This window comes from Daphnia magna, linkage group LG3 (assembly GCF_020631705.1).
Source record: "Daphnia magna isolate NIES linkage group LG3, ASM2063170v1.1, whole genome shotgun sequence".
NCBI classification, from domain to species: Eukaryota; Metazoa; Arthropoda; class Branchiopoda; order Diplostraca; family Daphniidae; genus Daphnia; species Daphnia magna.
The window spans coordinates 7,092,843-7,118,664 of record NC_059184.1 but is presented as its reverse complement, the minus strand read 5'-3'; the positions used below and the strand labels follow the sequence as shown (position 1 = coordinate 7,118,664).

Below are 25,822 nucleotides of genomic sequence, written 5' to 3'. Positions count from 1 at the left end.
CAGACTAGTAGTAAAATAGTCTACTATCTGGTCTACTGCCATGGAATATGGCTCAAGAAGCACATGCAGGAGAGGGTGGGTTAATTGGGATGGCAGGTACAGTGCCGGTCCAGTTATAGAACCGGCCTGTGCGCGGTTCTGTAACTGAATGGTTCTATAACTAAGCACCCGATCTTAGTGCCACCTATCGTCGGTTCTTTCATCCCTCAAACTTTGACGGTCTTAGAATAACTTTACCGCCTATTATTATTAGTTGGGTCATTGAACCGATGTACAACATTGCCTAAAAAGATAAAACCAATTACATTAATATTTTTTTGCATGTTTTAAAAGGCAAAACCCATTCATTCCCGCCATAGAAAATCGATATAGTTCATAATACGGCCAACGGTGGCGCTGAAACACGGCAAAGAAAAATCGGTTCGATAACCGAGCCGGTTCCATAACTAGGCGGTTCTATAACTGGACCGGCACTGTATACTGGATCAGGGGAATAAAAAACAGTAAAATATTTTGTTGCGGGTGAAAAGGGAGATTGGTTATCTCTTCACAGAGATGAGTCATCCGCTCCTTGGACAACGCTGCGATCGGGGGGAAGAAATATTCGGGAGAAGTCCGCTCTAAGAAAGATACGCAGATATGCATTCCGGAAGGGGATTAATTCGCGGGACGGTATAAAACGCTGCCCTGAATCTGCGTTGGATGAGTCTCCATCGGGTGAGCTCCCGGAGCTGGGCTCCGTTAGAGGAGTTCCCTGGTTTCCCTAGAGGTCTTCAGACGCTTCTCCAACTTTTGGTAATGGTTATTCCCCTTTTCATTTAAGTAAAACTATTGTTTAGATTTAAGTTATCACTTATTTTATTCATTTGTGCTTGTTCAAATACAACTCGTGTGACAATATTTTAACAAGATAAGAGTGGGAGGTAGTCGGAGGCGTTGCGGGTGGAATTGTATATGGAATGGACTGCGTTAGGGTTGTTGATTAATGAAGTGATTTATTCTGTCTGTGGTGGGTCCGTGGATTTTTATTATTGATAGCAGTTCATGGAGTACATGATTACTTAAACTCTTATGAAATGTTTTTTTTCATTCATACAATTACACACAAAAAATCGTGTTTATTTCCAATTCAGGGATTCTGACGCCAATATGGTCGGCAATATATTGTAAGTTACAGTGCCGGTCCAGTTATAGAACCGCCTAGTTATGGAACCGGCTCGGTTATCGAACCGATTTTTCTTTGCCGTGTTTCAGCGCCACCGTTGGCCGTATTATGAACTATATCGATTTTCTATGGCGGGAATGAATGGGTTTTGCCTTTTAAAACATGCAAAAAAATATTAATGTAATTGGTTTTATCTTTTTAGGCAATGTTGTACATCGGTTCAATGACCCAACTAATAATAATAGGCGGTAAAGTTATTCTAAGACCGTCAAAGTTTGAGGGATGAAAGAACCGACGATAGGTGGCACTAAGATCGGGTGCTTAGTTATAGAACCATTCAGTTATAGAACCGCGCACAGGCCGGTTCTATAACTGGACCGGCACTGTACTTTATAGATTTTAACTTACTTCTTCACACTACAGTTTAATTTGTATTGGAATGGCGACACCAATAGAGAAAAATTGTAAAATAGCACAAAAAGGAACAATTCTGTCAGGAGAGAACACTTTACAGTTTCGAACTTTCAAGGTCGAGCATCAAGGAAAGATACCATTGTGAACCCTTGATTGAAGGTGAAGTACGGTTAGAAGATAAAGAAAGAAAGTAGAACGTTATGGGAAGAAATTACAGAGAAAAAATATGACGTATATAAATTAAAGTTGCGTAAGAATTAAAGAGAGAACAAGAAAATTATTTTTATTTGTTTTTTTACATAGCTGTTCCGGAAAAGATTACGTCTCGCAATCTATCAAGGTCAAACTTGAGAACGGAATATAGAAAGTAAGCCAAAAGAAAAAAATAAACATTGATTAATTCAATAGAACAGCGGTTTCTTGATGTTTGTCTCAGCATGTCCAAGTGGAATTTGTTCTGTTGAAATACGTTGAAGAACTGATTCAGAGGGTTTAATAAAGTGGGGTGTCCTAGTTCTATATCGATGTTAGCTGTTTTGGTGAAACAAGTAAAAAGGTAACAATTATTTAGAAATGAACAACAAGGTATATGGCTATCTCGCAATAAGATAGCCTAATACCACAAAAACGAAAGATTATGAAACCGATAAACTCTATCCCAAGAAGACTACAAATACTTTATCATCAATTAATTATTCTAGACGTTGGGAAACGTTTTTTCGTTTTTTCGTGAGAAAAAGAGAGTGTTGATTGAAAAGGATTTCCATGGTCGAGGCTATGTTATGGTTTGTTTAGTAGCAGCAATTATTTAAGCAATTACAGTTGCTGTACTCGTCGGATGGGACGAGGTTATGGCGGGGTCTGGGAGGAGTATAGAGGAGAAAGCAGTTCTATCTTGCGCTGTAACCCACAGCTGTCCGGGGAGTGGAAGCCGCCACCAGTTGGCAGCACAATGAGGTAGAGAGGAAGTTTTTCAGTAGGGTGTATTGGAAACGAAACGAATAAATGGGAAAATGGGAGGGTAGACAGGGGGGGGGGTGATGAACACGACAGGGCAGGGTTGGGTAAGCCTAGACCTTTTTCTTAAATGCCTTACGGTATTACGCTTCAAGGCAAGTAACAGGTCGAGCCATTTTTGCAACCCTCAGGGTGGTGTGTTTTTAAAAACGTCTAGACTTACCCAACCCTGCCCTATCGTGTCCATCACCCCGTCTGCCCTCCCCCTTAAAGAAACACAAACAAAAAACCCGTCACCCCGCCAATAGGTGGCTTTAAAAAATTAAATTGGTGTTGGGATTTTTGTGCAGGATACAGTACCATCCCAAAATAATATACACGTGACCGTTTTTCAGCCTTTTTAACATGGCCTCTTATGGCGAAACGTCTCCCTACCCTACAACAGCAGATCGTCTGCTGTTGTTTATAGTGCTAGCAAGAAAAAAAGGATTGGTAAGGGCATCGCCAGTGTTTTTTTTGTGGCCAACAGCAGACGAACTCTACAAAACCTTAAATTGTGTAATTGCTCGAAGCCGCGTAGCGACCGAAGGGCAATTGAAATTGCGTTCAATAAAGCGAGACCTTAACCATAGGTGTAGACCCCCTTGTATTCAGTCGGTCTTAACGCAGACAAAGAGAACAAAAGAAGAACGACCAAGATCCCTTAGGCGCTACCGCCCTCTCGGTGCTCAGACCCTTTTAGGCCTAAACCAAATAAAGTTTTCTTCTGAAAAGGAAACCCAACCAAACGAAGGGTAATGGGCATCTGCGGTCATCCGGTTATTTAAAGCTGCGGAAATTGTCGTGGCCACGTCCTTTGCAAATAGACCAGTAGATAGTTGAGATTAGTGAAGGAGTGGGAGGGTAGGCACCTTAACCATGGTTAAAGTCTCGCCTTATTGAACGCAATTTCAATTGCCCTTCGGTCACTACGTGACCTTGAGCAATTACACAAATGCATCCAAATTGCTCGACCTTAACCATAGGTGATTTTAAAGCCTGTCTTCGTTGGCTTCCTCTTAGAGGATAACGTTCCCGAATGATTGCTTATTGATCAGTCGATTGTAGTGTTTTGAAAAGACGCTTTCAGATTTCCAGCTTCCCGTTTTCAAAATTAGATCTATCGAAAGGCCGACGCTGGCAGCTTTCCAGGCTGACGCCCCGCGCGTAGAGTGGGCCGAATAAACTGTGGTATCGACTCCGGCGTCCGACAGCAAGAGCTTTACACAGCGCCCAATAGAAGAAGTGCCGACGGGCGGATGGGGTTATTTTAGGCTAAAAATGAAACTAGATGGAGGAGTAGCCCTAAGATTCTTTGTTACATTGAGATAATGTCCCAAACCTAACACTGGGCAAATTAAAGATGGTGGGTTAAGGGAATTTAAGGAGAACACCTGGAGAGCGCCCTTGCGCTGTGACTTCCTCAACCGATTTAAGTAAAATTTTACCACCTGTCCCACATAACACAATGCAGTCCGTCGGATGTCCGACAGATGTCGGGGTCGGATGTTGAGTACATCTTTTTGATATCCTCCGGACAGCCCGATATCCGATTTGGATGTCCTACGGATGTATTTTTTTTTGGTTTTGACCGCCCTAAACAGCGCCGTCAGACATTCTAAGGATATCCGAACGGGCTTTCATTTGGCTATAAATATGACATGTATTGGACATCTATTCATGAAAAAACATTAGGCTATACCAGGATTCGAACTCGGGTCTCCCGCATCACAGTCGAATCTTATTCCACTGTGCCAATCTACAGATATGTTATGTATCATTTTCGAACAATACAATCGAATTGTTGTAAAACACTTGAGCTTTTTCGATAACAAATCACATACAGGATTTTTAAGAAGTCAAGATGATGTCGAACTTAGGTTAAACCAGAGGTGTATAAATTGAAATTAAACAATTTATGCTAAATATTTTTTGAATTTTAAACTTCAGCATGATTTATTAAGTTTAAAGTAGTTTTTTATTATTTGAAATTATAATCCTATCATAAGTATACTTGGTTTTAATATTATTAGATGCCGAATAATATTTATTTTCTGTGAGTTAATTTTCAATGGCTTGGTTCCCGTAAGCTAAACGGAAAGCTTGTGCAAACAAACTCACGACTTTCATATATTTTATTCATTTTTTGTAATAGATTTTAAAATAAACCATCCGGCAAATAGATCATTACTCCTTTATTTTTTAAATTTTTCATTTTAAATGCTGGACTTCAAATAAAAATACGTTCAAGGGAAAAATTTGAACACGGTTAAGTTTTCCCCCTCTCAAGAAATTTTGACAATTAATAATGAAACTTAGTGATCGGCCCCAATTAGTTCTAATCGAGTTAACCGCCCCGCACCGATAAAGTGCATTCGGGGTTGAAATGAGGTGCCACTTTTTCAACCGGGGCGGTGCTGGGAAAAATTTGAGGTTAACCCGTTGCCCCGAAGCAATAAAAAAAAAATGCCGTTCTTTCGGTTTCAGAGTAAAAATCGGGGCAAGCGGGTAGAACGAGCTATTATCGGGGTTGTTATCGGATAGATCGGGTCAATCGATAATGTTTTTTGCATTGATGAATCGATTGATTGCAATCCAATTGATTGCAAACCCCAATTGAATTCGGGGAGAAGAATTTTCCACCCTGAGCCACGCCTCCTTGGCCCGAAATAAAGAAACCCGATTTGCAAAAAAGCGCCCCGATTGGCTCGAGGCCGATCCTTAAATGAAACAATTGAAAATCTTTTTGGCTGTTGGAAGGAGGTCCGTAGAATATAATTTTCGCACATCCATTGCACTTCCAAGGTGACTAGCCGACGGACATCCCTGGAACTACCCATTGAGTACATAGATATCTAACGGATATTCGGCCATGATTCGGACATCCGACGGCAGAAATGTGCTATATGGGGTCCGGAGAGGATGATCGATCTGAAATCGACGGCCGTGATTTCCGAGATTCTGAAAAGTGAGGTCAGTGCAAGCAGCATTACTAATTTAAATGATAGATTTTTAAACGATAAGGAGGCGTCCGGCCCCAGACGTTCGAGATATGCCAGTACCGATCTTATATCCCAGATGGCTTTGTACTTGGACTTCGGTGGGGTTGGAATTAAAAATTCTCTGCATTAACTTAACCACCAAGGTGTGTTTACCCATGTTGTTCCACTCTATTCAGTCCAGGATTGTCGAGAGCATGGATCGAAAGGTGTTAATAGATCTGTAGGCCTTACCCTCCACGTGCAGATCAGAGAGAAAATCAAGGATCACGGTTAAAGAAGCAGACAAGGGATCCTGATCCCGTCTTGCGCACCAACTGAGCCAACCGTTCCATGCGCTCTGGTAGCAAGCTAATGTGGACTCACGGTTTCCACCCACAAGAAGCTGGACCACTCGTTCCGAAAAGCCTCTGGCTTTGAAGCCATCACGATAACGCCCAAGCGGCTAACAGGAGGGATCCTCGCGTCAGAAGAGGGTGAGGATTGCTCAACGTGTCCAAAAGCAGTTCCATGCTCGGTGGAATGATCCGGGGAGGTTGGTGGGCTAGTTCCATAATTGTCGGCCACGATGGTTGCGCTTGCCAAACCGGTGCCACTAGAATCAGGTCGGCTTTTTCCTTCCTGATTTTTGTCAAGCATTTGGAAATCATGCTGAAGGGGGGGGGGTATACCCTTCCAGACCGTTCCAGCTCAGGAGGAATGTGTCGACCGCCATTGACTCCGGCTGAGGCATCCAGCTGAAGAAGAGGCCTAGCTGTCGATTCCAAGCTGAGGCAAATAGGTCTATCTTCGGTTCCCAAAGAGTTAGAATTCGATGGAATGTTGTATCTTGAAGTTTCCAGTTGCTGGACTCGTTCTGCAATCTCGATTGCCGATCTACAAGTACAGTATCCTGCACAAAAAGGTGAACACCGATTTATTTTGAAAAAGCCATGTGTGGGTAGAAAATATTAATAGTTTACCTTTTTAAGGAGATGTAGGGTGGTTTTGGCGCAAAATCGTTATAAGGGGGGTTGGGTGATGTCAGTCCAGACACCTTTTTTTTGCCCTAGGTATTAAATGTCTGGAAAAGTGTAGACTCGGTAGACTCCCCTACCCCCCGGCTAAGTAGAAAAATTTTTGCAATACAAAATAGTCTTTCCATTGCTCGTTATTGTCATTATCGGGTCGGTTAATCGGGTATAGCATATGGAAACACAAAATTATTTTTATCAGTATGCTAGCAGTCAGTTAGAAAATTGTTAGTGTATTGTTGGATACGTTTCCGTTGGCGACGCGGGAGATCCGCGTTCTAGACTTGGATGAGACAACTGTTTACAAAATTATTGCGTTCATGAAAACAGTGTAATTTTTTGCGAATTAAATAATCATTAATCGCATATAAATACTTTTTTCTAAATTTTAAATATTATATATCTCATCAAAATTTTATTTTATTATATTCATTAGTTAGATTTGCTCTGAATACTATTAACGCATACAAGCTTTGAATGCGGAACTCCCGTGTAGCCGACGGAAACGTATCCAATAAGCCACTAACAATTTAGTAACAGATAGCTAGCATACTGATAAAAATAATTTTGTGTTTCCATATGCTACCCGATTACCCGACCCGATAATGACAATAACGAGTAATGGAAAGACTCTATTTTGTATTGCAAAAATTGTTCTACTTAGCCGGGGGGTAGGGGAGTCTACCGATGATACAGTCTACAATTTTTTCCAGACATTTAATACCTAGGGCAAAAAAAAGTGTCTGGACTGAGATCACCCAACCCCCCTTATGATGATTTTGCGCCAAAACCGCCCTACCTCTCCTTAAAAAGGTAAACTATTAATATTTTCTACCCACAGATGGCTTTTTCAAAATAAATCGGTGTTCACCTTTTTGTGCAGGATACTGTACATTTAATGCTCCCGGTAGGTGTATAGCTTCGATTGTAAGGTTGTGCTCCTCGCACCAGGCGACAATATCCACCGAGATGGCACTGAGGGCCGGAGCTTTAGTACCACTTGACTTATTAATATAGTGTATAGCGGTGAAATTCTCTAACATAAGGCGAACCGAAAGGTTTGATACTCGACTGGTAAAGGCTTTCAAACCGAAAAGGGCTGCCAGGAGTACTAACTCGTGGATGTGTCTATCTTTATCCTTAATAGTCCACGGGCCCCTCGTTGAAACCCGTTCAGGACGGCTCCCCAGCCGGACAGAGACGCATCTGAAAATATAATTAGATCGGGATTTGCCGCCGACATTGGTCTGCTGTTGCACTTGCTAGCGTTGGCTATCTACCAGGCTAGGCCTTGCCTTGACTCCTTGTTTAGGACGACAAATGAACTTAGCGAGTCCCCCGATCATTTGCGACTCCTGATGTACTGTAACTGAAGGCCCCTGTGGCGTGCTTGTGCAAAGGGAATAGCTTTAATCGCCCATGCCAGATTACCCAAAATCTTAGCCACTTCCCTTAGAGAAACTGACACTCGTTTAAGGGCGTTGTTACAGAGGTCGGTTATTTCCGCTATCTTTTCAGGACGTAGGAATAGCGGAAGAGACCGAGAGTTGATTATTATTCCTAAATACTCTATGACTTGGCTTGGTGACCCGACTGATTTTCCTAGGTTAATTAGAAATCCACATTTCTCCAGAAGAGAAACCGCCAATACGTAATCTTTCCCTGCCCCTTCCACGTTGGCGTTCAGTAAAAGAATGTCGTCTAGATTTATTACCAACCTAAGACCTAATTTCCTTAGGAAGGTCACGATTGGTTTTAGAATTTTGGTGAACAGCCAAGGGGCCGAGGAAAGACCGAAGGCGAGGCAACGAAACTGATACAAAACGCCCCCCAGCGAAAACGAATGAACTTCTTATCCCCCCTGTTGGATGGGAACGGTAAGATAAGCGTCCTTCAGGTCAATTTAAAAAAAAAATCGTCGGGGCGTATAATCTCTAGAAGAGAGCTGATGCCTTCCATCTTAAAATGTTCGGGCTTGACGAAACTGTTTAACGATTTTAAGTTTATAATCGGCTGAAAGCCACCTGAACGCTTTGGGATAACGAATACACCGCTTACGAATCCCTCTGTGGAATCGACTACCGGTTCGATAGCATTCTTCTCTAAGTGTCCGTCTGACACTGTCACATTACCATATTACGGCCTGCAACTTTCTGAATAGGTGTACTACTAAATTCAATTCTGGCCCCCTTCTCAACGCTTGAGATGATCCAGCGTTTTCCACAAATCCACGAATTGACAGAGCCTAGCGCCTAATTTGGTCGTCTCCATATGGACTAGAAGAGCAACCAAATTTGGTAGAATACATATTGCTGCTGAAGCTGTTGCTTCTTGTTGTACCACTCTTGTTGTAGCCACCATAGTTAAAACGGCCCCCATGATGTCCGCCACGGCTGATGTTATCGCGGTGAAAACCATTCGACGTGTTCCGAGCGCTGCTACCGGAACCACGAGGTTTCAAGCTCTGTGAAGGTCCGTTGTTCCCGCTGATGATTCTGAGTTGTTGATCATCTCTGGCCTCCTTCACCATTCCTTTGATAAATGTTCTTCCGAACAGGGACCCGCATTGACGAGGCTTGAAACGCTCGGGTTCGGCCAGGAGAGGCAGAAATTTTGGGTCGGAAATTGTGATGCACCAGCATCTGGGAATCAGGAGACCTGGCCACGTGGCTAGCAGACGAGAGAGGGGGAAGTCAGAGTAAAAAAGAGGCTCGAAGATACGAGACAAGAAAGTTGCGGTGTTTTCCTTTGATTTGCTACCTCGTGTAAACCCAATAAAGGTTGGCCGCGCCATACTTAGCATTTACGTCTATTCTGGTCTTTCACAGAAATCTTAAGTAAATTATCCCGTCTGCTTGCCGTTATGCCATGGAAGGTATGGCCCCATAGGCGCAGTGCCGGGTCCACAGCCCTGGCCATGGGTGAGCCTCTGAGTTCTTCCTCCTCCGACATCTTTTCTCGTAAAAAAAGAAGTGGGCGTGCTACATCCAGCACCCTGTACTGTTTAGCCTCGAGAGATTTCTCGCTTGTCTCCGTCTTGGTCAGATCTGGTTCTCTAAGGTTCGGATCCTTAAAGCGACGAACCATTGATCTGTTGAGCTGGGGACATAGAGAGGAGGGACATTGGAATAACGATTAACCAAAATTAGGAAGAAAACTTTTTCTAAGCTGCCTGGCCTCAGTAGGCTTCAACGACGAAGTCATTCATTCTCTAAACTCTCGCATGTTCTTGTGGCACACCGTGAAGTTCGTTGGAGACATGGGGGATGGGCTACGTCGGTGAGGAGACCGGCTACGATCGTGAGTCTGGCTGTGGCGTTCTGTAGAACGGTGATTTCTGTTTTATCGCCGAGCTTCTTCCTCTCGTGCAGGACTGCTATGGCGATATCTGTCTTGACGGTTCTTTGGGCGTCGATCTCTATCACGTTGTCGTGTTTCCTCGACACGCGGTGGACTGCCACGTGGCTCATCTTCGTGACGAGGGTCCCATTCTTCTTCTTGCCTGGCACTTTGATCGTCTCGGTTTGACCGTAAGGGTAACTGAAAACCGCACTGCTGGCACTTGAAATACTAGAACTAGAGCTGTAGCTATACATGACTGTGTTACGTAAGAACCGAAAAGGGTCTGAACACCGAGAGGGCGGTAGCGCCTAAGTGATCTTGGTCGTTCTTTTGTTCTCTTTGTCTGCGTTAAGAGCAGCTGAATACAAGTGTCAACACCTATGGTTAAGGTCGAGCAATTTGGATGCAATGAAAATTACTTCCATTACACTTACGGTAAAAAATTTGAATTCTTAATGTTACCAGAATACCAAATTTACTTGTGAGCTTTAATTCCTATAGCTTTACTTACCACCGAACATATTTATTTATTCATATAAATACAATGTTTTTATCTATTTTAAATCTTTTTTTTTTCATTTTATGAATAGAATTTATTGTACATCGGTGTGTTTTTTATTCAATTTACTGTATTGTTACCCAAGTGCCTATGGGTCATCTCGTTTCACCGGGATATTAATTTTTAACGGGAAAACTTTAAGTCAACGATTTAAAACTATTATGGAAATGGTTATATTTTGACCAAATCTGTCCATTTCCGTAAAAATGGCTTACAAAAGTACTTATTGGAGTACTAAGCCGATTCGCCATTTTTCGGTGTGGTTTGGCATGTTTCCCCATCTCCCACTACATCATGTAATGTAAATAATTTTTTTGCGGGAAATCTGTAACTCCAAAATCTATAAATTTTTACATAATTGGATAGCTCTTAATGAGTGGTATCCATTTTTCTAAAGTAATTAAAAGAATTTACATTAAGAAAAAATTTTTTGACAGAAAGGTCGTTGTAGTTTTTGCGCTCTATGAATTTACTCGACTCACTAGACATAGGTAAAAATTGTATTTCTTTTTCAACTTTTTTTCCTATTAATATTTTCTCAAAAATTATGCAAAAATTGAAGCCCTTACCAAGAGCTATCCATGTATGTAAAATTTTTTAATTTTGGACCAATAGTTTTCCAGTACCGAATTATTTAAATTTTGAACTTATATCGGGTAGGTCGGTGCAGTTTATTGGGTCTCATGTAATCCCCCATCTCCCCAGCAATACGCAATGCTTAAGTATTTTTTCACGGGAAAGCTATAAGAATAAAAGAAAAAATTTTTCCATAAATAAATAGCTCTTTGCAAAGGCTATTAATTCCTGTTATTTTAATTTCATTTATTGCTTTGGTATGGGGATTACCTTAGACCCGCTAATCCGCACCGAACTAACCAATGTGTGTTTAAAATTAAAATAATTATTTACGGGAAAACTAAAAGTCCAAAATTAATAAATTTTACATAAATGGATAGCTCTTGGTAAGGGCTATTAAAAGCTAGACGTGTCTCTCCAAGCATCTGCCGATCAATAGTGACTTTATCCGAACCTTCTGCCTTCATGACATAGTCATAGACTAACCTGAAATTAGAATTGAAGAAAATTTTTTAAGTACAGAGGAAGTGGACAAAGTGTACTCCCTCAAACAAATCTATCGATTAGCAAATAAACATAAAGAAAAAATAATATTATTACAGAGAAAAAAAATTACCGGAGTTTAATTGATAGCCGACATTTTAAATGCTTCCCCACTCTACAGATTCGGATAAATTAAATTAGCAATATAGGCAAACTTAAAAACATACCAAATCGGATGATGTTAGAGAATATTTGCTTGTGAACTGGGTGAGGATCTGGCTGGTTGCTACGATGAATGAAATCTAGTATCAATTATATTAGGCATGGAAATGGATTGATGGGCTTTGTTTAACTACCTTCGTGAGTGTGGAATGGCACTTATTTTCTGAATCACAACTGGCCTCACAACCCAGAAAAAATTTCATTCACAGGGATTTCTAGCTGCAGAGCAATTTAGTTAGATTCTACAATATCATCAGTATTGGTAGTCGTGAGTTCTGGAGCCATTTATTTCGGGTTCGACAGCTGGTCATCCTGTGATCTCTTTGTAAAATATGAACTAACCGTAACTTGTAGAGCTCGGCCCCGATTACACTAGGACCAGTTTACTACCGCAAGGTACTGGCGCTAAGCAACAGAAAAAATTTATAAAAGCAAATTTGATGTGTGACGTGCCAGTACATTCCAGTAGTAAGCTGGTTCTCGGGTAATCGGGGCCTAGCCCTAGTAACTTGTTTAGGTCTTCTTGTTGAAATAAATAAATATGGCAAACCTGTTGAAATAAATAAATATGGCTAACCCTTCTCTCCCCTTTATTATTTTCTTGTGAATATTTGCGCATGAACGCAAGGATGCTGTTTAGCCTCACGATATCTCACTCACTCTGCTTAATCTGCTGACAGTTGTCTACAACCTGTCTTTCTCTCATCTTTAATTAAAGATTATTCGAGGGTCGCGTAGCGACCCGACGAATAATATGGATTATATGAATTAATAGAAGCGAGACCTTTAACGGTGTAGACTCCTTTTTATTCAGCTCCTTCAAAGAAAAAACAAAAAATACAATATCTGGCAACACCGCCCAACTCAAGGACGCCGATGCCTACCCACTTAATCCTCAGAACCTTTTAACACAGAACATGAATACGAACACAATCAGATTCGAAAGACAAGGAATATCCTGATTAGAACCAATGAAGGGCCGATGGATGATTTCGATAAGTGCCTTCAGTTGCGTTTCCTGAGAAGAAATAGAAGACAAAAAGATAAATCAGGTTAATATATATGAGGGAGGAGAGGGTGGGAAATACGAGACCGTTAAAGGTCTCGCTTCTATTAATTCATATAATCCATATTATTCGTCGGGTCGCTACGCGACCCTCGAATATTCTTTAATTATATTCTTAATATCCGCTTCTACCTTTAACGGTGATTTTAAAGACTAGACGTTGATTGTGTGAGTACGCATTGCGCAACTTCATTGGAACCAGAAGAGCGCAAATAAAATCTGTTGAAAACAGAATCACTCTTCCAACTAGCTGCTTTTAGAATTTGATCTACTGGGATTCCTGCATGCGCGGCCTTAGAGGAGGCAGAACCCCGAGTCGAATGGGCACCAAAGTCGTTATTAATGCCTGCCGAATTGAGACCTTGCCTTATCCATCTGGCGACAGTTGAAGAGCCCACTTCTTTATGTGGTCGTTTTAACCCGATGAACAACGCATCGGAATCTTTCTGACGTAAAGCGGCAGTACGATCTACATAGTTGGCAAGACAATCTAATGGACAAGAAGGACCAGAGAGGCGGGGGAGGGAGAAAGAGCGCAATGGGCCCAGGCGTTGGGTTTTACGGGGAAGAGAGATAGAAAAGGTGGCGTCCGACTCTGAAAAATTTATGGATGATACCGAAATAGCAGCTAATTCAGAAACTCTTAGCAAACAAGCCAAAGCGATTAAGATTGCGAGCTTGTGAGAGATGACAGTTAAAGACAAATCATTATTTTCTGGTAGCGAAATAAAATGATTAAGAACCACATCAGGGTTTCACATTTTATTATAACGTGCGCGAGGTGGTTTCGAATTAAAACACCCTTTCAAAAACTGCACCGCAAAGGGGTGTTCCCCGATTCTATGCCCTTCAATAGGGTCTAAGGTCATGGATAACATGGACCGATGAGAGTTGATTGTTTGAGACGCCAGGCCAGAACGAAACTGATCATTTAAATATTGCAAAATGTTGGCTATAGAGTTAGACATGGGATCGAAACCCATTGCCACATTCCAACGTATCCAAGCGCTCCAGGCAGACTGGTATGCATTTGCTGTAGAGGAACGGGAGCTGGCCAACAACAATTCAATAACCTGTGGCGAAAATCCTCGTTCTTGGAAACGACGCCGGATAACATCCAAGCGGACAAGAGGAACTTGCCCGACTGCAGAAGCGAATGTGGGTGTAAATCGCTCGAGTGCAGTAGCAGAGGATGATACTGGAAGACACGCGGAATGTCTATTGCCATTTCCAGCAGCAGCGGCCACCAAGGCTGCGAAGGCCATAACGGGCATATTAACACCAGATCTGCTCTCTCTCTCTTGATCTTGGCCAGGCACCGCAGAATCAAGGCAAAGGGCGGAAAAGCGTACGCTCGAAGATTGTACCAACTCAGGGAGAAGGCATTCACTGCCGCCGCATTTGGTTGTGGAATCCAACTTACGAATTTTGGCAGCTGGCGATTCCAGGCTGCCGCAAACAAATCCACTTCCGTTGGCCAAATAAAATGCAGAGCCTTGAATCTGGCCGATAGCAACATCCAATCGCTCGCGTCGAGCGTCGAACGCGATTCTCTGTCTGCAATTGAATTTAGAACTCCAGGTAAATGCGACGCCAATACAGAAATGTTGCGAGACTCACACCACTCAACAATTTTAGATGTGATAGCCGAAAGTGTGCCAGAGCGCGTACCACCGCATTTATTAACGTACGCCACCGCAGTAGAATTGTCTAAAAATAAATGAACCGAAATACTACGCGATTCTCTAGTAAAAGTTTGCAACGCATAAAGGGCACCTAATAATTCAAGTTCATTAATATGTCGTGACCTGTCTACTTGAGGCCAAGGGCCTCTTGTTGTGACGCTGTCGCAAACAGCACCCCAGCCTTGTAACGAGGCATCTGCAAAAATAGATAGGTCTGGGCAGGAAGGGAGAATCGCCTTGCCGTTAGATTGTCTAAGGTGGTCCACCCACCATTGCAAGTCCAGACATGCCTCAGGGAATAGGGTGACAAGTTGGTTTAAATCTCGAGAATAGTGCATCGACCGAATGTAAAACTGTTGCAAAAGCCTTGAATGGCCTTGGGCAAAGGGGACCGTGGGAATCGACCAGGAAAAATTTCCCAATATTTTGGCAATGTCCCGTAATTTTTCTTGATCTGCTTTAAGCAGCGAATCACAAAGAGCAATAATCGAATCGACTTTAGCGGGGGGAAGAGAAAGAGTCAAAACTCTTGAATCAATATTGAGGCCGAGAAATTCAATAGTCTGGGCCGGGAAAAGGACAGACTTTTCCCAACTAATTAGGAACCCAACTGACTGCAATAAATCAATAGTAACTTTCAAATGACGACTTGCTTCATCGTGTGATGAACCCAAGATGAGAATATCATCTAAATATATTATTAGACGAGTTCCCAAAGCACGTAATCGAGCAATTAAAGGATTCATCACTTTGGTAAACACGCGGGGAGCCGATGATAAACCAAACGGTAGAAAAACGTACTGATATATAATTCCTTTCCAGAAAAATTTTAAAAATTTTTGGTGTTCCTTAACCACAGGTACCAAAAAATAGGCGTCTTGCAAATCAAGTTTTACTAGGTAATCATTATTACGGATTAGATATTTTAGGTTATCAATACCCTCCATTTTAAAATGCTCATACGAGACAAAAAGATTTAGATTCTTTAAATTGAAAATAGGTCTAAATTTGCCCTTAGTTTTCTTGGGAATGATAAAAAAATTGCTAATAAAACCACTGTTGTTGGGAGCAATCACAATCGCACCTTTACGAGCTAGAGTTTTGATCTCAGTATTACAAATAGTCGACTTTTCTTCATCCATTAAAATTTCAGAGGGCCACTTGTCTTGAACAGGAGGGTGGGTAAATTCAATATGATAGCCTGATTCAATTATCTGTAAAATCCATTGATCGTCTGTAACTGAACGCCAAGCGTCTAAAAATAACGAAAGTCGTCCGCCGACAAAAGAAACACCAGACAAAGGTGAAGAAAAATCCACGTACTTGTTATTGTGGTAAGAGCCTTGCTGCTGCTTTCCTTTCTGCTGCTGAGGCTGCTGCTTTCCCCAATTCCAGTTGACGCCACCCTTGCTGCTGTTGTTGAAATTGTTGTTAGTGCGGGAGCCGCCACCTTGATTATCGCCTTTGCGATGTGAGTAATTGCCCTTACGGCTAGAGGAATGACCGCCATAGCGTCCAATTTTATCCATTTTGGAATCCATCCATTTCCGCTTCTTTGTCAAGCGCGGTAATAAATATGTCTCCAAAGAGATAACGATGTTCTCGGGAAGAGAAAAGCAAAGGGTCCACCACCATGCTGGAGAATTTCGGAGCCACATGGCGCATAGCATTGAAGCGTCGCATCGGAGTCATGTGGGCAAAAACATGGCCCAACAAACGAATGGCCGTTTGGGGAGGCAAGTGAGCATCATTGGAATCCGGTACCGAATTCAACAAATAAACGAGAGGCTCAAAAACATCTTTAATTTCTCGCTGCAGGGTCAAAAGGTTTTTCTCCCAAAAATCTTTCAACTTGGGCCTCTCGGACGTGTCACCGATATTGCGAAGCCACTTACGAACCATCGATGGGTCCAACTCTGGAGCCATTAACTCAAAACTGCCTTCGAAAGAAGGCTTGTAAGAAGAGCGAAGAGTAACACCTTCTTGCTTGGACTCAATGCCATGCTTCATCCAACTACGAATCATATTTACTTCTGATTTCTTTACCATACACACACTGGCCGATGGTCCGTCTGTTTCCACTTTACCACGTTTGCGAGATGGAGATCTCGATTTGGACAGAGAAGTAGATTTGGAAGAGCGAGAGCGAGATCTTTTCTTACTACCAGAAGCACGACTGGCATCGTCATGATGACGACTTGAATCTTCACGATGATGCCTTGATCCGTCATGCCGGCGATCAGAGACAACACTCGGCAAAATACTCGGAACTGAAAGAGTTTGATCTAATTGGTCACCAAAAAGACCACGTGAGTCAAGAGCACGTTGTCGCTTACGCGAGTCGCTTGAAGAAACACAAGACATAGTGACTGTACTTGAACGGAGCTGAAAAGGTTCTGAGGATTAAGTGGGTAGGCATCGGCGTCCTTGAGTTGGGCGGTGTTGCCAGATTTTGTATTTTTTGTTTTTTCTTTGAAGGAGCTGAATAAAAAGGAGTCTACACCGTTAAAGGTAGAAGCGGATATTAAGAATATAATTAAAACGAACTTCTTTACAATTGGTAAGTTCTATATTGTATTCATCATTGCCATATGTGATTATGTGTGTATGCATTAACTCTATGAAGCAATAAAATTATTATGCATATTTTATACTGATTCTCAATTTTATTCTTAACACTTCTTTTCTGGGTCGGATGTGCCTGCCAAAATCCATGAACATGTATGAATTTGTATAGTTTAAGAATAATTGACAGTAAAATACTCACAGTTTGCAATATCAAAGGAACGCGAGTATTTTCAGTATCTCATCTATCGTCAAGTAAAATACGTTGGAATGAGCATCCGCAATCGCTGATATAGAAAATAGAAACGCACTGTACTAGTATAAGTAATACAGTATAACTTACTGATTGAATTAACGTCAACAAATTTTGAAAATAAGAATTCTTATTCTTAACTTTACGTAATGGAAAATTTGCAACTTACATTGCGACTATTGGTAGATTAAGACTCATAAAAACCATGGGATCATCAAAGGAAAAGTCCAACATGTGAGGTTTCTCATTACACCTTTTTGAATTGCACATTATCCTGCCAAAGGGAGCCACAAATTTAAAACCTTTCACTATTTCTGCTACCCCTAACCAAAAAATCCAAAAAGCCATTTGAAAATACATTAGAAACACTTGAATCTCTAAATTAAATAAAAACCAATCATTGATTTAAAAATAGTTTCCTAAACTCGTGGAGGTGGAAGAGGTGGAAGCGCTGCAGAGATGTGGAGTTCCCTTCCCAGTTTTAGTCCAATAGAGAATTTTCTGTTTTTTTATGGATTACGTTTCACCTTTACGTTTGTTCTTCGTAGATTTTTCATCGTTCTTTACGAACCAAATTTTGCAACAACATGTTCGTAGTCTGTTCACCCTACACTGTTGACTTATGTAAAAGTAGGTTTTTTACGTCACGTCAATCCAAACTACAACTTTCTACGCATAGATGTAGTGTTTGTCAATTGGAGTACTTGGCAATATCAACATTGGTTACTGAAAGAGATATCAGTGAAAAAATGACATGAGTTATTCATCCGATGCCAAAGATTCCAATTATTTTGACGAAAACAATTTTTTTTTCTGATGACGATCAAGAAAAGCAACAAATTGTTCGTCAAAACGCTTTGGAAATGTGGAAGGCCAAGACTGCTTGTTTACTGTCCGTGTTGTTAAAATGTCGTCTTCGAAGGGTGTTATCCAATAATCATCGACCTGTTGGTACGTTTATAATTATCAGTTTAAATATGACCACAAATATTCTGAGAGTCTCATATTGTTAACTTATTAGATTGTGGACTAGGTTCCATAATTCAGAACCTGAACGAGAGAAACATTCTTTGTATACTACTATTCCACTTGCAGAGATGAGTTTGGCAGACGACATCACCTTCAGAAACATTACTCGTATGTCCCCAACCTTGTTTAACAAAGTTTTGGTCATGGTAGGCTCTCAATTGTTCAAAAAACGTTTTGGATCTAGCCGTCCTCTTCTGGCCACAAGTAGCGGTGATATCAGCGATCAGCTGCACTCCGACGGATCTGGCTGAACATGTGCTGCTTCATCTGCTAACCAGGTGACCGCTTCTTCACGAAACTTGATTATCACTGCTGTGAGTAGAGCCTGTGGAGCTGTGCCGCTAGTTACTTAATCTTTCAAACCGCGTCCTCAAAAAGTTCCCGCAGCATCATGAAGTTATTGGCCACCAATACCCTTTGGCACTCTGAAATGGGCAAGATAGTAGACCGGCTGACCAGCAACATCTTCAGGAGAGAGGCGGCAAGGGCCATATCCCTGAGATTCAAAGTTTTTCAGCATCGTCTTTTGCTACCAGTACTCACCCATCCCTCCATAAAACGGATGCTTTGAACCTGATTTCCAGTCTCCTGGTGGCTCGATTCAACAATTCCGCTGTGGATTTGTTTGAGGGACATATTCAATCTCCTTGATGTTCCGTGCCAAAATTCTCGATGTTGCAAAATCGCCGCATCTGCTCCAACAGCTGGGGGCCTACATCAGTGGAAGACAGGGCTTGGTAGACTGATTTTTCCTTCATCCACTACTCCTTTCACCACCCATCCAAGTCGTACCTTCTCGGTGGTCAGCACATCATTACCCCCAATCCTATTTTCGGTTGCAGTGGTGAGGGTGGAGTGATTTAGGCCAATCAAAATGTCAATCCTGCCCCGGCAGGCCGAAGCTCAAAAAGGTCTCCCAGATTCTATCTTCTACTCCGTAACGTCTCCTATTTAAAAAATGGAACTGGTCGGGTGACGGAAGGTAGCGTGGATCGTTTGAGGGTAACCACTTCACCAAAAGCCGTCTTTAACTGCAGCTCCCGATTCCAACTGCAGGGAGGACATAGCGTCAGCTACCCCGTTAATCCGGAACATCTGCTAACTATGATATTGTTTGAGAGACCAGATGGTTTCTACACGGAAGAGGGTTGAGTTACTCCCGGGGTCGATAAGTACAGTCACTGGCATAAATTCCCCATCTGAAGCCACGGCTTCCAGCTGCATGACTCCAAAGGCGATTAATTCCACGTCTGGATCTACAGCAGGATGGGGTTTCCCATCTTAGTGGGCAGAGTCATTATGCAGTTAGGGATGGTCGGCATCTTGAAACTTTCGGTATTGCACAACAGCAAAAACACAAACCACTTCGTATCACGAACGTCATTCGTTCGCTAACCGATAGCGCCTTGAAGAAGGTACATGTGTGAAGCAGATGAGGGACACAATGCACAAAACCATACGCCAAACTTATTCATTGTGTGGCACTCTACGCCGCCTCGGCAACCGTCATTCAATGCAAGCCTGTCTTGAATTTGTAGCTTCTGTGCCAAACGCTGGATGGTATCGGCATGACCGTTCGCAGGATGCGGAATGGGTGCTTAGCCTCCTTCATCTGTTTCTTCGCGACCTCCGCCACACCATGTGCATCTTCATAACTAGGGGTCCTCACCGCGTTCGGAAAGTTCCCAATAGGGTTTGGGCTGTTCCTTACGATCAATCACACAATGTTTCAAGCCTTTTCTGGAGACACCATTCGAAAGAAACATCCAGTTCTAAGTTTCCAACCATGGTTAAACTGTTCGCATTTTTAGTGGGGCAAGCCGGTATCCATGGAGTGGTGCAAAAAACGACTTCGCCTACCTCTTTGCAAGCAGTTTGGGACTTGACATCTTTTACTAGACTGATACGGATTCGTCCATCATTTCATATAGAAATTCATGTCAGGGAGGATGAAGCAGAGGAAGGATAGATGGATCTTGGACAAAGGTATCCCTCAGTTTTCTTCCCCTACGGTTTTGTTTTATAGAAGTTGCAAAGTGGGTTTCATCGGTGTATAGGCCTGCTCTATGTGATTCATTCCATTTGATGATAATGTAACTGCCGTGACCATGGAGCCAAGAAGAGAAAACAAATCACCTTTCTAAAACGAAAAAAACTGTTTAACTACAAATGAATCTTTAGTTTATGAAAATAGCTTCAGACCACTTTTGGAGTCTATTACTGTGTAAATTTGTCTGATCTTTGTTGCACGGCCGTTTATGGGTGAAGAAATGCACACAAAAAAAAACAGGTTTCTTCGACAAAAGCGAAAGAGATGTTATGTGACAGATTGACATAGTGAGACCGCGCGTCTTTTTTTTTATGTTGAGATAAGAGGCAACCCACAAACTAGATTGCTTTAATACCTTAAGTGTCGCGGTAATAGAAAGAACGTTCGGCTGCGGAATAGTTGCCGTGTAAGGGCCGTCCGAAAGCGAAGGAATGGACGGTGGCCTTGGCTGCTGCAGCCGATGCTGTGACGTCTTTAGAGCCGCTAGGGTCTTCACTATGTTGTTGCTGGACCAGTTCATCGTTAATCGATCAGCCTGTGCAGGAGAAACCCAGCTGATCAGTTTGCTATTTTGGCTGTAAACTGCTGTTCAATTTGGGCTCTTTGTGTTGTTCAACAGTGATCGTGTAGGGATCGCCTTTCGCCCCACAGTAATCGCCATTTTACGACTGTAAAAAAGGAAATTTGAACGTTTTGTTTTAAATGGTCAATTGAAATTTGATTGAACTGACTCTGGTGATTGCTGATGGAGACGCTTCTAAGCTGCATTTGACCGACAAGTTTATGGCTGTACTGCACGGTGCAAATGTATTTTCGACACTCTGAAATTTGAAAATTTTATTTTTAAACTCCCTTCGCGGTAAAAAATTTATTCGTTGACACACTTCATGTAATAAGATGGAGTGCTGTGGTTCCCGCTTTCCGATTGTTGCTGAATCAATCCTTGCCCATTATCCACTCCCGCTACGCCGTCTGTTTGGATAGCCGTGTAAGAATCTTGTTGTAATTGCTGATTGTGATCCTCAGGTCCCATGGCATCTTAATTATCCCCCGGAACGTTTTCTCCGATTGCCGTTCAGGCCTGATTGCCGCAACTACCGTCCGGTGTTAAAGGGAAACGAATGTTGATAGGGGGTCGTTGCTACTACAGGAGTAATTGTGGTTGTGCTACTAACAGCAGAGGGTGGTAGGGCCATGGATATTGAGAGTACGACGAATGTGCCCGAATGGTGATGATGGTGAAGTCCAGCCGTGAAATCTGTCGTCCATCCTTGGTAATGATGATGACTCGTTTGATAATATCCAGGATGACGGTGGTGATATGGTTGGTGGTGCGGATTAGGGTACAAATGGTGGTAATAAGGTTGTGGGTAATAACCCGTAGGGGCAGTTTGATGGTAGGCCGAAACGGATGTCAGATCGTTGACGCTACTTCCGGCCATCATCATTCCGCTCATCAAGGTTGAGGGTGTTCTGAAAGAAGAGGATTGTTGATAGAATAGAGGAGATGCTCCGTTTCCAGGACTGGACCTGCTGTCTTGACTTCCGTCGGATTTGGATGAGAAGGAGGTTAACGGAGTTGAGGGGCAGGAGCTATTGCCGTCGACGGAAGATTTCAGGTGATGATAACTACCGCTACTCACGTGATCCATCATTAAATCGTCAGCTCTGCGGCCCTTTTTGGCGTTGCTAACTGAAGTGATGAGCGGATGCGATATTCCGCTGTAAGACGAGTCGACTAACACACCGCCTGTTAAATTGTCATAACAATCGATACTGGTCCGGCCACCTTTGTTCGATACACTTAATCCTATGCGACCTGACAATACTTGATGAAGGGCCTGATTTTGTTGATGGGATGCCACTGGAGTTCAATGGCTTAAATGTTAGTGATAAGAAAATGGTTGGCTTACTGGACTGGGTGTGGCTGTAAGTTGACGGCTCATATGTTGTTAGCATACAGACATAAGCGATTTGCTGATAATCGTTGAAGTTAAATCTCTGCTTCCATTTTGCTTCCGCCTTTTCTAGGAAAAACATCAACATTTAGTTCAGTTTCCTGTGTTTAAGGAGACATTATTTTTCAAAATACTGACCAGAATTTTTGACTGACTGTCAGAGTTGCAAGAGGCCATCCAGCACCGCTTCTGGATGACGGTTGCAATAAACGTTGCCTGTTCCAGTTACTTTGTCGGACAGCAGCCGCTAGCAGACAGCCGGACAGACTTCTGTGCGATGTTCTGCCACTGATAACGTGACTGCGGCCGGTACAGTCAGTCGTCGGGCATTTGACGATAGTTTCGTGCATCGCTAAAACTATTTTCGATTACAATTTTAACGCAACATACCTCGAACATGATGGGGGTAGCTCCGTGGGCTTGATGGACAAATTATTACATTTATTTTTACACTTATTACATTTTTTGTTTTATTTTCCAATAGATTTTACTATAATCACGCCAACGAACGTACACACGAATATTTCGTGAAGTTTGTTGGGTACCCTTCGGATTCAAATTGTTGGTTCTATGCAGAGGATCTGTATGGTAGCCGTCCCTATTGAGATTTCGAAAAAAGAAAAAAGAAAAAGATTTGAAGTAAGTAAATTTTTAGAAATAACCAAAATTATATCTCGTTTTACCTTCTTGCATGATAATATATTTAATTTTTTTCCTGCAGGGCAAAACGTAAGCGCCAAGCACAGCGTTTGTCGGAGACATGTCGTCTCGTCCATCGATATCCAGGGAAGCCGAAACTGCAGGTTATTTTTTATTTCTACCTTTTTTTTTTAAATTGACATTATTATCTATAGCCGGCCCAGCTTCTCCAGTCATGGTCGACATAGCAGACTCTCCCGCTATGGCTGCCTGCCATCTGCTGAAGCTTTGGCTGCTGGTACAGCCTCTCCAACTATGGCTGCCAGCCGAGCCTCTCCACCTATTGCTGCTGTTCCAGCCTCTCCTGCTATAGCGGCTGGCCCAGCATCTCCACCTATGGCTGCCGGCCTACTCTCTCTTGCTATGGCTGCCGGCCCAGCATCTTCACCTATAGCTGCCACCTCATCTTCTGAAGCTATGGCTGCCGGCCCAGCATCTCCATCTATAGCTGCCGGCCTTTCTGCTAAAGCTATGGCTGCCGGCTCAGCCTCTCCACCTATGCTTGCCAGACCAGCCTCTCCACCTATGCTTGCCAGCCCAGCCTTTCCATCTATGGTTGCCGGCCCAGCATCTCCACCTAGGGCTGCTGGCCCAGCCTCTCCTGCTATGGCTGCCGGCCCAGCATCTCCACCTATGGCTGCCGGCATAGCCTCTCCTGCTATTGCTGCCGGCCCATCTGCTGAAGCTTTGACTGCCGGCCCATCTGCTGAAGTTTTGGCTGCCGGCCCATCTGCTGAAACTTTGGCTGCCGACCCAGCATCCCCACCTATAGCTGCCGGTTCATCTGCTGAAGCTATGGCTGCCGGCCCAGCATTTCCACCAATGGTGGCCGAAACAGCCTCTCCTGCTATTGCTGCCGGTCCATCTGCTGAAGCTTTGACTGCCGGCCCAGCATCTCCACCTATAGTTGCCAGTCCATCTGCTGAAGCTATGGCTGCCGGCCCAGCATCTTCACCTATGGCTACCGGCCCAGCCGCTCCACCTTTGGCTGCTGGGACAGCCTCTCAACCTGTGGCCGCTGTCCTATCCTCTTCTGCTATGGCTGTCGGCCCAGCAACTCCAGCTATGGCTGCTGGCCTAGCCTCTCTACCTTCGTATGCTGGCCCACTTGCTCCAGCTATTGCTGCTGGCACAGCCTCACCACCTATGGCTGCTGGCCCTGCCTCTCCAGCTATGGCTGCCGGCCCACCCACATCTGCTATGGCTTTCGGCCCGGCTCCAAAACCAAAACGGATAAAGACTGAAGCCCAAAAGTTACAGTCTCGGAGATGTAATTTAGTGAGTATTATTAATTTTTTCTTAAATATAATATTCTCTAATCAATTTATTTTATAGTGCAAAAGATATTGCCATTTGGCAAAAAGCTGCCCTTGGGGCCCACGACCAAATCCACAACGATGGCAACACCAACAGCCATGGCAAGACCAACAGCCATGGCAAGACCAACAGCCATGGCAAGACCAACAGCCATGGCAAGACCAACAGCCATGGCAAGACCAACAGCCATGGCAAGACCAACAGCCATGGCAAGAGCAACAACAGCCACGACAGCAGCCACAACCATGGCAACATCAATCATGGGAACAACAACAACAGCAACAGCCATGGCAGCAGCCACAACCATGGGAACAACAAGAACAACACCAGCAATTCGCCACTGACTCTTACCCAGTGAATACTAATTACCCAATTTACCCCTTTAATATCACCTCCCCTGCTATTCGTAACCCGTTTTTTGCGTGTCAGTCGGAACCCCATGTTTGACCGGGCACGCGTGTCTATGTGTGTTTTTGAACGACGGTGATAGAGGCATTGTTGTTTTTGTTTATCTTCCTTCTTCGTCTCCTTATCCTTCCCATCTACCAATCAGAAAACAAACAAAAAAACAAAACATAGAAAAAAGAATATTGTGTTTTTTTCCTTACTTTTAATGTTGTCTACAGAACAAATCTCAACTCTGTCCAATTGTGCCCTTTTCACCGACAATCAACAGGAAATTTGGAGGAAAATACAATTAATGCTTAAAATAACTTAGAAGACCTAAAAAATAATTCTCGCAAATTCTATTACCCGTATTAGCCATTGGATGGGGCAATATCAGGGATGAACATACAGTAGGTGCCAAAAGTATCCGAACACTTCGCGTTTTCGGCCATTTTAGCATGGGTTCAAATGACGGAGCGTAGCTTAGCACGATTGAGAAAAAAAGGGTTAAAAAATTCATTTAAGTCAATTGTAACGAGCCAACTGCATTATTTACGCTTTACAGAAGATGGCAAATCTGCACGGACATTGAGTGTACGAAGGTGTACACCAAGGCAACGCCCACATGACCAAGTGACCACACGCCACCGCCATCTAAGCCACACCCAATGTGCCACTTGCAAATCTGTATAAAAGCAGTGTTATTCGCAACAATATTCAGAGTAGTGCCATGCTTCTTGGTTTGATTGTATTGCTATTGTAGAAGTCTAATAAATACACGCCTGGCAAATCTTACAGTTGGAGGTCCCAACGAGACTTGAAATTGAAATAAAAGATTCTGTCACCGGTATAAGAGACTTCGACACAGTAGACAATATAATTGAATCAGGAGGATAAAGTACTAATAATTTTTTTTTTCTTCTCTCTTTCTACTTGCGTCGGTCAACAAAATCCATCACGGTAAGCGAATGCAGAAATCTTTTTTACCACACACTACTCTCAGGACCGACTCCATTTACCCAGACTTAACTAACGAAACTTGAC

The 25,822-nt window shown here is 42.9% G+C and overlaps 1 protein-coding gene and 1 pseudogene across 1 annotated transcript; one reads left to right on the top strand and one right to left on the bottom strand.

Moving 5' to 3' along the window:
- Positions 1-15,539: 15,539 nt before the first annotated feature.
- LOC116919303 lies at positions 15,540-16,890 on the bottom strand (annotated as a pseudogene).
- A 6,439-nt stretch (positions 16,891-23,329) lies between these two features.
- LOC116919304 (calphotin-like) lies at positions 23,330-24,749 on the top strand. The gene is made up of 2 exons (XM_032925283.1): positions 23,330-24,327; positions 24,410-24,749. Exons 1-2 carry the CDS (start codon positions 23,330-23,332, stop codon positions 24,747-24,749), a joined length of 1,338 nt encoding a protein of 445 aa, XP_032781174.1.
- The last annotated feature ends 1,073 nt before the right edge of the window (positions 24,750-25,822 follow it).